Source organism: Trachurus japonicus, chromosome 16 (assembly GCF_045865225.1).
Source record: "Trachurus japonicus isolate A0001 chromosome 16, Traja_1.0".
NCBI classification, from domain to species: Eukaryota; Metazoa; Chordata; class Actinopteri; order Carangiformes; family Carangidae; genus Trachurus; species Trachurus japonicus.
This window is the reverse complement of record NC_140922.1, coordinates 12,738,038-12,749,754: the sequence shown is the minus strand read 5'-3', so window position 1 is coordinate 12,749,754 and position 11,717 is coordinate 12,738,038. Positions and strand designations below refer to the sequence as shown.

The 11,717-nt window shown below is 42.8% G+C and overlaps 1 protein-coding gene across 2 annotated transcripts; it reads right to left on the bottom strand.

Moving 5' to 3' along the window:
* Positions 1-159: 159 nt before the first annotated feature.
* On the bottom strand, positions 160-11,376 carry usp5 (ubiquitin specific peptidase 5 (isopeptidase T)). Of its 2 annotated transcripts, none has more exons than XM_085801510.1 (20): positions 11,099-11,376; positions 10,395-10,523; positions 10,173-10,239; positions 9,941-10,068; positions 9,469-9,614; positions 9,022-9,206; positions 8,756-8,850; positions 7,628-7,821; positions 7,288-7,359; positions 6,591-6,678; positions 6,304-6,429; positions 6,062-6,215; positions 5,342-5,504; positions 5,155-5,243; positions 3,815-4,000; positions 3,278-3,421; positions 3,047-3,183; positions 1,787-1,934; positions 1,530-1,614; positions 160-1,059 (listed from the first exon to the last, which is right to left on the bottom strand). In XM_085801510.1, the coding sequence occupies exons 1-20, from the start codon at positions 11,204-11,206 to the stop codon at positions 966-968; spliced, it is 2,538 nt and encodes an 845-aa protein (XP_085657636.1). In that variant the 5' UTR covers positions 11,207-11,376; the 3' UTR covers positions 160-965. The 2 variants fall into 2 exon arrangements, with proteins under 2 accessions (XP_085657636.1, XP_085657637.1); XM_085801511.1 differs by having other exon boundaries at positions 3,872-4,000.
* Positions 11,377-11,717: the final 341 nt, after the last annotated feature.

The following is an 11,717-nucleotide window of genomic DNA, read 5'->3' as shown; positions in this document are numbered from 1 at the left end:
TTGAGGAAAGCTTTGGTGCAGTGGCTTAGAGCTGCTTCATTTCAAAATAACCAAAACTAGACAAGCCTGGTATATTGATCCCACTAAGATATGGCCAGGTCATCATTTATTTCCAGTAATCCAGTGGAAAAAAAAAATACTCATCAAACGGCGACAGTATGACAGAAAGACAATTCTTTATTTGTCACAGCAGAAGTAACAAAGGATTTTGCAAAATAAAAACGGAATAAAACAAATAAATCACCCAGGTATCACCCTCACCAAACTTTTTTTTTTTTTTTTAAACAAAAAACAAGTTGATTTGGTGTTTTGACTTTTTTTTTTTTATTTCCTTTTGTGACACACATTTGAACTGTTATTTATCGTTTGACTTTTTTCTCTTTTTTTGACATTTCCACTTATGGTGAATGTTGAACTGTTTTTAGTTCCTCACTGCAAAAGGTGGGTGATGCCCAACTTCAGTAAGGACAGAACTGATCTGATGAGGAGGGGCAGTGGCTACTGTTGGCAGTAGAAATCAATAATCAGGGCATGGATAACTGGTGAAATTTATGTAAACCTATTAATAAGGAGTGAACAGACTTAGTTAGTAAAGTCCCAGGGCTTGTTTTTGTGAGGCAGGTTTTCTGAATTATCCAAAAATATTTGCTGAATAAAACCTCGAACAAACCCTTTAACCGATTGTGAACCGAAGTGGTTCTCAGTTTTACTCAGTAAAAATTTGTCTTGGTAAATAACAGAATCAGTGGATCAAAAGACACCCCCCACCCCTCATCTGTACACATCTGCACCAATCAATTTCACTGTGTATATATGCAATCTGAGAGATTTATTTACACGTTTGTCAGTTGTGAAGCGTGCTAGGGTTTTTTTGTAAGAGCTTGTTGGGGTGCAGTTTATCAATGCATGTTTGTGGTGGCATCCACGTTTTTCTTCCTTCACCCCAAGTGAAAAGCTCCTCCCTCTCATTCGGCCACTCTCCGATAGAAGTAGAGGTATCCCAAGTCTTTGGGAGGTTTCTCTGAAGCACACACCTTCTGATCGTTGAAGATGACCCACCTGAGAAGCAGAGAGGACACACTGGTCACGAAGAGCAGTTTGATAACACTTGCTTTCACCAAATAATTAACTGCATAACATTAGAAGATATTATGGCCCATTCCTGTGATCACAGGGGTCCACTAAACCAGATGCGATTATTTATTTCTATTGTCAAAACAAATAAATAAAAAAATATTTTCTTCATAAACCACTTGGTAGGTTATATGGAAGGTTGACATTTAATGTTCACATCAGCAGCTGCGACCAGAGCTGGAGTATAGTGCCCCCTGCTGGGCCACCATAGAACCAGCTGCTGCTTCACAATATTATCAGTTGCAGACATTTCCCCTGCGATCATGGCTGAACGAGGAGCTTAGCGAACAGAAAGCGTATACGGTATCCTTGATCTGATATTTAAATGCATTTGACCTTAACATACAACATGACACGACTTGAAGCTAGAAACAAGTGCAGGTATAAAGACTCACTGCTGATCCTTCTTGATGTGACAGACGTAGTGGCCGCACATTGTGCTTGTCCCCATGTGGCTGATGAATGCAAACAGCTCATACTCTGGATAAAAGGAGACAAAACGTGAGTTTGATTATAATTAGAATATACTTATGAAATGAAATCAAAAAAAGATAAGGTGGAGAAAATAACATTTTGAATAGTAGATGGTATTGCTGCTGTCCACATGTCATGTTTTTGATCCCATCTCTGGAACTACTGTGCGAGTACTCACTGCCTGGTCCGTCTCTGACACGAGGCCCGGGAGGAGGCTCCCTGCCCTCGCTCTCTGCAGCTGAGCGACCTCCCTCAGACACATCCATCGACTCCAGGTCATCCAGGTGGGAGAAGATCCAGTCCACTGCCCGGTCCAGGACGTTACTCTGAGAGATGAACACCAGGTAAGAGTAATACATGCAAATGGAGGTTGTGGTCCGATCTGATCTGATTCAATATTTTATAAATCAGAAGGCCAAAGACGGCTGATTACATTTCTTCAGAGACTGACCACAGGATTGTAGAAACACAGCACAATGCACTGAATGGATGGTACTAATTTCCAACCCAACATAATGCAATAGTTGGGTCTTGATACTTAACAAAGAATTCAAAACACTATGAGCGTTCATTCCCAGAAGGAGCAGGTGTTTCATGACATAGTAGGTACTGTTAGCAACCGTAGTCAACAGGGTAATTTTTTCAACGAGAAGCAGAGAAAATAAAAACCACAGAGTGAAACTAACACTTCAGCTGAGAAAAAACGCATCCACCTTCCTCTTCTGGGCTGGAGGTTAGAGGTTCACCCACACTCACACCTGCAACGCTTCGCTCAACTAGTTCTCTTGTGCAAAACAAGAAACAAGCCAACAAATAACATGCCGACAAATAAGTGGCAACTATTTTTCTAAATGTTATGACCAAGGTCTACTGGTAAAAAAAAAAAAAGGCCTACATAACTAACTTAAATTGAGGGCGCTCCAGCAGCTCATGTTGTAGAGCGCTTAACACATGGGCTCAGTGCCGACTGAAGCAGCCCGAACCCTTTGCAGCATCTCATCCCTCAACTCTCTCCTCTGATTTCGTATCACTCTCTTACCGTCTCTCTCATAACAAAGGCCTGAAAAGCCACTGGACCACTAAACCTAAAAGCTTTGTCCCATAACACAATATACTCAGTTCTTCTATTTCTCACTTCTTAAAAGAATATCTGGCTGTTCCATTTGGACATAAAAGTATGACATGACATACAGACACTATATCTAAGTCCCATCAGTTGGCTTAGCTTAATGTAACTTCAGTGAAACCCTGCTAGTAACACAGGGGCACAAGAACAACCTCTGTGTAGTTGTCTCCAAGAATGACTGAAACTTGGCTACATTGCTGTTTGAATTAAAAGAGGCAGCTGTGCTTGTATTGGCAAAGTTATACTTTTAGCCTAGTGGCCTGTGAAATTAGTCAAATCCTCGCCTCTAGCTGGAAGGAATTCGATACTAACCGTGGCTCGAAGTGCTTTGGTTGCTTGGTCTCGGCTGAAGCCCATGGAGACGATGGTTGCCAGGTGTTCCTCAGAAAGGCTTTCAGTGGGAGTGGTCACGGAGCTGCAGCCTGGCAACACCAAGGGGGCTGAGAAGTCTGTAGCCAATCAAAAAGGGGACAACATGAGGACTGAGAGACGCAGTCAGACTGATGATGATGCGTTCTGGTGAATGCCTAGTGCTCCACACACCTGGGTCGTCCATATGGCCCATGATCCAATTCATGGCGGCATCGATTCCAGTGTTCCCAGTGTAGTACACCGCTTTCCTGCAGGCCTCCAGTGGGAATCCCATTTCACATAACTGGGACACAGTGGAGTCGTCAAGGACTGGAGCTGAGATTTTGTTAAAAGGAAAGAGTTGAATTACTTGGATGTGCTTTGTGGAAATATTTACATAATGAAAAACATTTCTGTTCTTGTTGTTTTTCTGTTCCCTGAGAATTTCCTTGATATTAACAAAGGTTTAAAAGAAATTAATAAAAATAACAATGGCATAAATAAATACAGAAACATCAACTCATACACTGGAAAAACAGAACAATTAAAAATGGACGTCTTTCGTTTCAAACAGAACTCAAATCACTTCACATAAACAAATAATAAGGCAACAGAAGGACTTGTGAAAACAGAAAAGGCAGAAAAGAAGAAAAAGGAGGAAACCAGGGTGAACAAATAGGAGCGTCACAGAGGAAGGAGAAAAAGTGCAGAAATGACAGACAGACTGACACAGCAGTGGGGAGTAGAGCGAGTCGTCCTCCTCGTTGCCATGGGAACCCAGGATACCTTTAACCTCCACGTCTGGGGTCATGAGTGGGGGCGGGGCCACCTCTGGTAGAAGCTCCTCCCCTGGCTGCTGGCCGGTTGCACGTAGCGCGCTCAGGTCCAGAGTATCAGGAACATCGATACTCACGTCTGCACGGAGTCAAAAATCATATAGTGCTCAAAACTGCGGTTCAGACGTTTGTTGACTCTTAAAAAATGCATGACTATTGATGCCAGAGTTCATAAATAAAATATGTGTGAGTAAATGGAAATAGGAAAAAGCCCAATCAAAGTATGTTAATTTTCATCTCAACACTAAACACACCCAGAAGATTTGGGCTTGTGAGAATAAAGACCCAGCCTGACACCTCAACTGTATACGTGTTAAAGGGATAGTCGCCATAATCCCTATAGTCATAGCAGTAAGTTTGTTACCTTCAATTGTCGGTGCAAGCTATTTTTAGAAAGGTGGAGCAGAGCCGCGCTACGGAGGCTAATGGGATTTCTTGGTTTCCTTCATCAAACTCATCAAATACACAATCCAAAAACTCCCAAAAGCTCTTGTAGACAAGTTGTGACCTGTACATTCATCACGCTATGAGATAATAACGGAACGTTACGAGACAGAGTTGTTTTAGAGGTAAATTCATGCAAAACCGCTGATGCACGTTCCCGTCGGGGGCAGTTTTTCAGCAAGCAGTCTCTGCATTTGCCTCGAAAACAACTCGGTCTCGTACCGTTCTGTTATTATCTCATAGCGTGGTGAATGTGCAGGTCACAACTTGTCCACAAGAGCTTTTTGGAGTTGTTGGATTGTGTATTTGATGAGTTTGATGAGGGAAACCAAGAAATCCCCATTAGCCTCCATAGCATAGCCCTGAGCAGCTCGCCGCTCTGCTCCACCGTTCTAAAAATAGCTTGCACCGACAATTAAAGGTCGAACCTGTACTCCTAAAACTATAGGGATTATGGCAATGGGCCAATTTTCCTTTAGGGTGCGGCAATTCAATGGCAGATTATTCAATTTAAATTTCTTGAGACAAATGTTGCTGATTTCAGTTCAACCATTTCATGTAGCTTTGAGCACCAGTGCTATCGCTCAGATTATTCACACTTATGTAGAGCGGTTATTTATGAGGACTCGTGCAAAAAGTGCTCCAGTACATACAGTGATTTGTCAACAGTATAAACACTAACAAATAACAGTGAGCTCATGTCAGGAATTACACTCATTGATCTGTAGTGAGAAAATCTCTAAATATCCATCTCTGCAACAAAAAAATATAACAATATGTCTTGCTCACCCAGTTTCTTGGGCACCCAGTCAAGGCCAAAAGTAAACTTCTTAATCTGGATAACCAGGTAGTCTGGGAAAGAGGCGAAGCGGGTTGTTCTGACAAGATGAGACAAAAGGAGATATTGATAAATACATCTTAAGAACTGTTGCAATCTCAATCTCTTTCAGTCGTGTCAGAGAGTCTCTCTTCATACTTGGTAGCAGTAGTCTTGGACTGCACTGCAGAGCTCCAGAAGTCTGTCAGGACCTCTGGTTCGCTGAGGGCCGCCATGCAGGCTGTGAAGGGGATTTGTGCACGCACTGTCGGGGATGATGAGTCTCCCTCCTCACGTCGGCGCTCTGCCTCCTGGAGCTCCTCTGTTGCAGAAATATATGAATTGATAAGAAACTTTTTTTTCTGAAAACTTGCACACCAAGTTCAATGTGAAAACACAACGCAAGACATCAAACACAAAGTTGTTTAAAAATATATATTGACCAGAGGTGATTGCTCGCAGACTGCAAAGGAGGTTCTGCTTCCTCTAAAATGTCAAAATAAATCAAATATGTACTGCTGTGTATACATTTCATTGACTTAACACATTCAACTCTAAGGCGAGTTCATTTGGGGCGGGGGGGGTTCGGACAAATCTTAACAAATAGGCCGAAATGAGATTCCCCTCTTTGAAAGAGCTGCCACTGATATCAACATGAGATAAAATACAGCAAATTCATTTCTAGACTAAATAATAAAACATGTGATTCTTCAGTAAAAATAGAAAGTCTACATACATTAAGAAATATGTTTTTACTTTTCATTGCTGCCACCTGGCACAGGTTGGTGATGTGAACTAGCCTTCGTGTGCCATCATGTGGTGGACATAAATAATCATATGTGACCTAGAGAGTGTATCCTGTCCCCGTCAGCCCTTCACCTGTGTTGGTGGCCTGGTCCATGGGCACAGGCAGCTGAACAATGTAATCTACCCGCTGCGTGTACTTGGCTTTCTGTGATTGCTGACACACAATCCTCTCCTCCACAAGGAACCTGAAGGCTTCAGATGGGTTGGGTCCAGAGCGACAGTTTCTCTGTGGGTAAACAGTATAAAAAGTGAATAATGATACAAGAGAAACACCAGGGAAAGACCAGAGAAGCAGAGGTGTAGTGTTACTTTACCTCCACCATGTTTATGAAGTGCAATAAAAACTCCTGGGCATCCTGTTGTCGATTGGTGGAGAACTCTGGGTGGCCCCGCCCAACAAGTGCTTTAAACATTCGTGGTGCTATGCCAGATTGGTCTCCCTGCAAACAAAGTGTGAACAGTCTGATGTGTCAATGGTGAGAGCTAATATTAGGTCGACTGCATTCTCACTCTCTCCTGAGAGTAAATCCCAAGACGTGTCACGGATATCAGTGAAAACTAAGACGTTGTAAATCCGCTGTGACTGATCACTTCCTCTTACCCTGGGTTCAGATGCACCGTTTTCATCTCCAGGGTCTTGTGCTGGTTTGGAATACTCTCCTGACAACAGACCGTAGCCGAGCTTGGCTCTGCGATAAACAAACAAAGCTGACATCACTGCACATCCAACAATATACCAGAGTCTCACACAGGAGGAGGATTTGGGCGAAGGCCTAGTTGTATTCCTGGATTATATATAACATGGTGGGATGTCTTATAAGAGAGAAGACTTGTTACCTCTGGTGGGAATAAGAAAAAGTTTTTGGACAGCATCAACAGCAAAGACTGTTTATAACCAAGCTACATACACATCTACCAGATTTCATTAAAACATAAAACTACTGTGTAAAGTACATTACTGAACTTCCCCTGCTGGTCGTTATGCAACATTAAATTTCAATGACAAGTCAAATTACACAGACAAAGTAGACTGTACCAGACTAAAAGGAGAAAGGGCTCTGTCAGTTTATATGAGACACAATAGAAGAAAAGGTCTTTTCTACTCAAACACAATAGAGGAAAAATGACTCAAGGCCAATATAAAATGTCTAAATCCTACTAATATACATAATATAAAAAAACCCATTTGACATAACATGATTCTTCCTGTCAAACCACAATGGGGTGACAGCAGACATCCAATGCTAATGCAAGAATTGGTCACATGTAACAACAGGGCATTATGGATGGAGACTCACACTTGGGTTTTGAAGTCCTGGGTGGGGTCACTTGGAGCGTCGTCAATGATCTTGTCGATGTTAGAAACATACCTGGAGAGAAGCAACACAAAACCGGTATGACACTGAATCACTATTCTATACTTCTGCTGGATTGAAATGTTTAAAAGGAATATCCAAGAAATGAGCAACAACACATTCAGCTCTACTGCTGTAATGATGAACATGATGACAGTGTTTCCATTGCCTGCCATAAGAACCAACACTGTTCTTTACCACTGAAAGAGGGATGATCAACACAACAGATGAAAGGGACAAGTGGACGAACGAAGCAATGAAAAAAAAAAAACAGGGTACTGACTTGCTCTGGAAGTCTGGAACGGTGAAGAGCACTTGCATGACAGAGTTGAGGTAGCAGCTGTTGCCCAGGTTTTTCATCCCCGTCAAGCCGGGGCCATACATGGGACGGAGGGTGGTGCCCGACTCCTGGATCACCTCCCACTCCCCTACACGCTGGTTCACAGCAATCTCCAGCTCTGTCATCGTCCGCTCAGTCTGAAAACAGTCCGAAGGGAAAGGGGGAGGGAAGGATGCAAATGAAATTCTGTGCTGCAGCTTTCGCACATAAAGTTCTGAGAAAGGAAAATTAGCCTATATACAGAAGTAATGACAGCAGGCAGACGAGCAACGAACGACGAAACCCATCATCACTTGGCTAAGTGCTGTACTTTGTCTTCTGCTCCACTGTCGCCCAATTCCTCCACCCCCTGTCTGTGCTACATCATTAAGTGCGTGCGGCAATACATTAGCACAACAAGAGGCAACAATTCAGTACACAGCGAGCGGTAAAGAGACCACACTTGACAACTGTAATAGCCTGCGCTCTGCATAAGGGGGAAAGCAGGTGGCACAGAAATGAATGGCAGCAGGAAATCAAAGACGAAACAGGTTCGGAGGGAAATATCTGTAACTGGGAGAAAGTAGGTGGATATGGTGATGGGTATGCCATTAAAGTCAAGCACACAAGGAGAGATACGACTGTATTAACATAATGCATCAGTCATAGCAGTATAACAATACATCGTGTACGCATACATTGACAGTGTGCTGGCAAGAAGACAATAATCAAGAAAGTTGACTAGTTACTGACAGAATTTTATGATGTTAATTTTTTAAGTGCAATTGGTTCTCCAACAATGCAGCTGAATTACTGACCCCTTAGTAATAAAAAGTAATCATTGCCTGTTCTATGAGGCAAATCCAGCCATAACTGTTTGGATGTCTGCCAACAGGGGGAAAAAATCCATTATGTCGGAGTAAATTTATAATGCTCCGATTGTAAAGCGAGGCCAGACCAGTACATCTGTCTAAGAGAACTTGATCCGATTCCACACAGTAAACCAGTGGGGGGAAAATGCCAGATTCAGTGAGACAGAAAACAAAGACAAGGTTTTCTTCCACTCATGACAGCAGAAACAGGAGAACTCACCTTCTCCATGGTCATCATGTCAATGCCAAAGTGAGATAGGTGCTCTGGTAACTTGGAATCCAGCACCATGTCATCCTCATCGTAGGAATACACATCTGGAAATACAAAACAGTGGTGGCGATCAAGTTCACTAATCACTAGACAAATGGGCATACTCTTTAAAGGTAATCAATATCCAATAATGAAGACTCAGTGGAGTTAACCTATTATGTTCTTGATATTTAACATTTTTACCACAGGAAACAAAGGTCATGCTGTTTGCTTACCGGCTCCATCAGGAGTGATGGTCCCAAGTTTGACAGCAAGTGGGTATCCTGTCTCTTGGAAGTGAAGAAGGGCGTGGTTGTTGCCTCCAGACCCGTCAAAGTACCTGCGACCACACAGCACTTTGCCGTCCGTCAGGTTCATCCAAATATTCTCCTGGAGGTCACACACCTCACACCTCCAGCCACTGAAGTGGAGAAAAGAAAAGTATGATAAATCCTTCATGGATGATCTTATAGAATTTAACAGCTATTACTACCATAAAAGACACAACAGCATTCATAAAGTAGTGTAATAATAGTATTACAGTTATGTACGTCCCCTATGACTTTTAGCCACTGTGAGTGAAACACAGGAGCAGCTCTGTTCATGAAGTCACTAATCTAAATAAGCTAAGCTAACACTTTACTGATATTGATTTTAGGAGTACCTGACAAGTCAAGTCTCACCTGGGAGGGATTTTGACTCCGTTGTCAAGCTGTTTAAGGTCAGCGGCATGCCTGGACTCCTGTCTCACCTCGCCGTCCCATTGTTGAACTTGTAAGGTATGAGACACTGAGTCAGCTGCCATGATACCGGCCATAGACAGAGACACCTTAAGGGGTGGAAAATAAAATAAAAAAAACAGGAAAAAATTAGACCAGCCTAACAGCTCAAGATGAAACCTCTGAACATACCTTATGTTTAAGTATAAGAGATATTCCTATAAAATGTCAAAGATCTGTGACGATGCCTTTGTATGCAGCATGACTCTGTGCTTTGTACCTGTACTAAGGGGCACAACCAATACATTTTTTTTACTGTCCTTTATTTTATCACAATCTGATGTTTGGTACTATGAAAGTAACCGTAGCCAGGAAAAGTAATTAACTTGTAAAATCATATAACATTTCTCTTGCCAGGTAACAAATGATATCTCACCCGCTCTCTGACAACGTCAGGCATGGTAGTAAGGTCCTCTGATGTCACCTCCTGTCTGTCAGGTAAAATGACAACCTTGATTTCCTCTTCGTACTGGTCCAGATCCACATCAAAACCTCCTTCAATCCCTGGAAAAAACAGAGACAAGAAGGGAGGAGAAACAAGTCAGCCTTAAAAAAAAGGACTGTTGGATCCAAGTGTGTGTATATATTATACTCTTTCATATAAGCACCTATGGCCAGTCTGGTGGGCTTTTTCTTAGGTGGGTGTCCAGATCCAGAGTTGTTGTCATCTTCCTTCTGAGAGAATAACATGGGATATCAGTGGGAGTTGAGATTTATTCACTGGGTATGGAAAGATATGGTGCCGATAATATCATATAACATTAATTTGAAAGGAGGAAATGATCACGGTCTTGAGGAAAGTACATTAGAGAATAAACATGAATATCTACCTTATCCTTACGAGTCCGGGTGATGTGCAGGTAAGCCCTCTGACCAGTGCGAGCATTGTGCCTGTCCACATACTGACCCCCAAAGCCCAGGAAACTGTTCATGCACAGATACAGGCCTCCTTCACTTTCCTGTACAGAAGAGACAAGCAACATCCAATGTTACAACCTGTCCTCATGTCTACCTATCGTGACACAACACCTGAAACTTGAAGTTGGGGACACTGTATGCGTCTTAAATTTGCAACAGCATCAGCTGCTGCATTTTAGCCAACTAGCTCCCCAACCAGCCTGCTAACGCTGCTTGCAATTCATCCTAGCATTGTTTTTTTTGTTTTTTTTAACTCTCATCTAAATCCTCAAGAAAGGTCTGCTGAGAAATTATGGGCTAAGTTATGTTTACGAGCATGACCAGTCCTGCAACAGTTGTGACCATAAAGACCACTAGTTTGACAGCACACCCAGTTACACAGGGGTAGCTAGCTAACAAGCTAAGTTTCCATTACAGTGCACTATTAGCTTAGCTTGATGCTAGCCTGCCAGTTAGATGAAAACAGGAAAATGTAGGAAGCCCGGCAGGTTAAAGTAGAAACTGCGTTGACATAACGTCACATTGGGTAAAAACCTAGAGGTAGTGAGAGGGAGGGAGGATGAAACAACACTGTTTATGAGCCGACGTTACGGTTTGTAAAGGGAAGATGGCTCACCGGCGAGGAAAATGACAAGGCGCATTCGTCTTTGTGGACGCGGTCCCCGGGCTTCGGGACCCGGATCGTGGACAAAACCGACATCAAAACCTCTCCGACGTCCGCCATGACGAGAGAGCTACTTCTGCCTTTCAGTGGGACACTTGCTCCTCTGAGTTTGGACCCCCCAGCCTCTTGATTCCTCGGCTCAGAAGCGTGTCCGTTGTCTAGCCCGTCCTCTAGAGTCTGTGCTCGGCTGAATGAATCATGAGACGCCGCCTGGAGTGGAGCAGAGGCCGGACGGACTGTGTGTTGTCTGCACGCCGACGGGCTGCGGCTGCTACCGTAATCTGTGAAGTATATGCGCACTTCTGGATGTTTACAGCGAAGGAAATTTACATCCCTATCGCATGGAAAAATAGACATAGAAGTAGCAGATTTAACAATACAGAAACTAATCATTAACCATTAGGCTACATACAATACCTGCACCTCAACCAGCAACCTGCTTCAGCATTACCCTGCTTTTATATAAATCTACTGTCCACAGACAATATTGACACAATAGCATTTATGTTTCATAACATGAACATGTTTCTTCTCTAAATGATTAAAAGATTTTTTTTTTGTTATTTTTGCC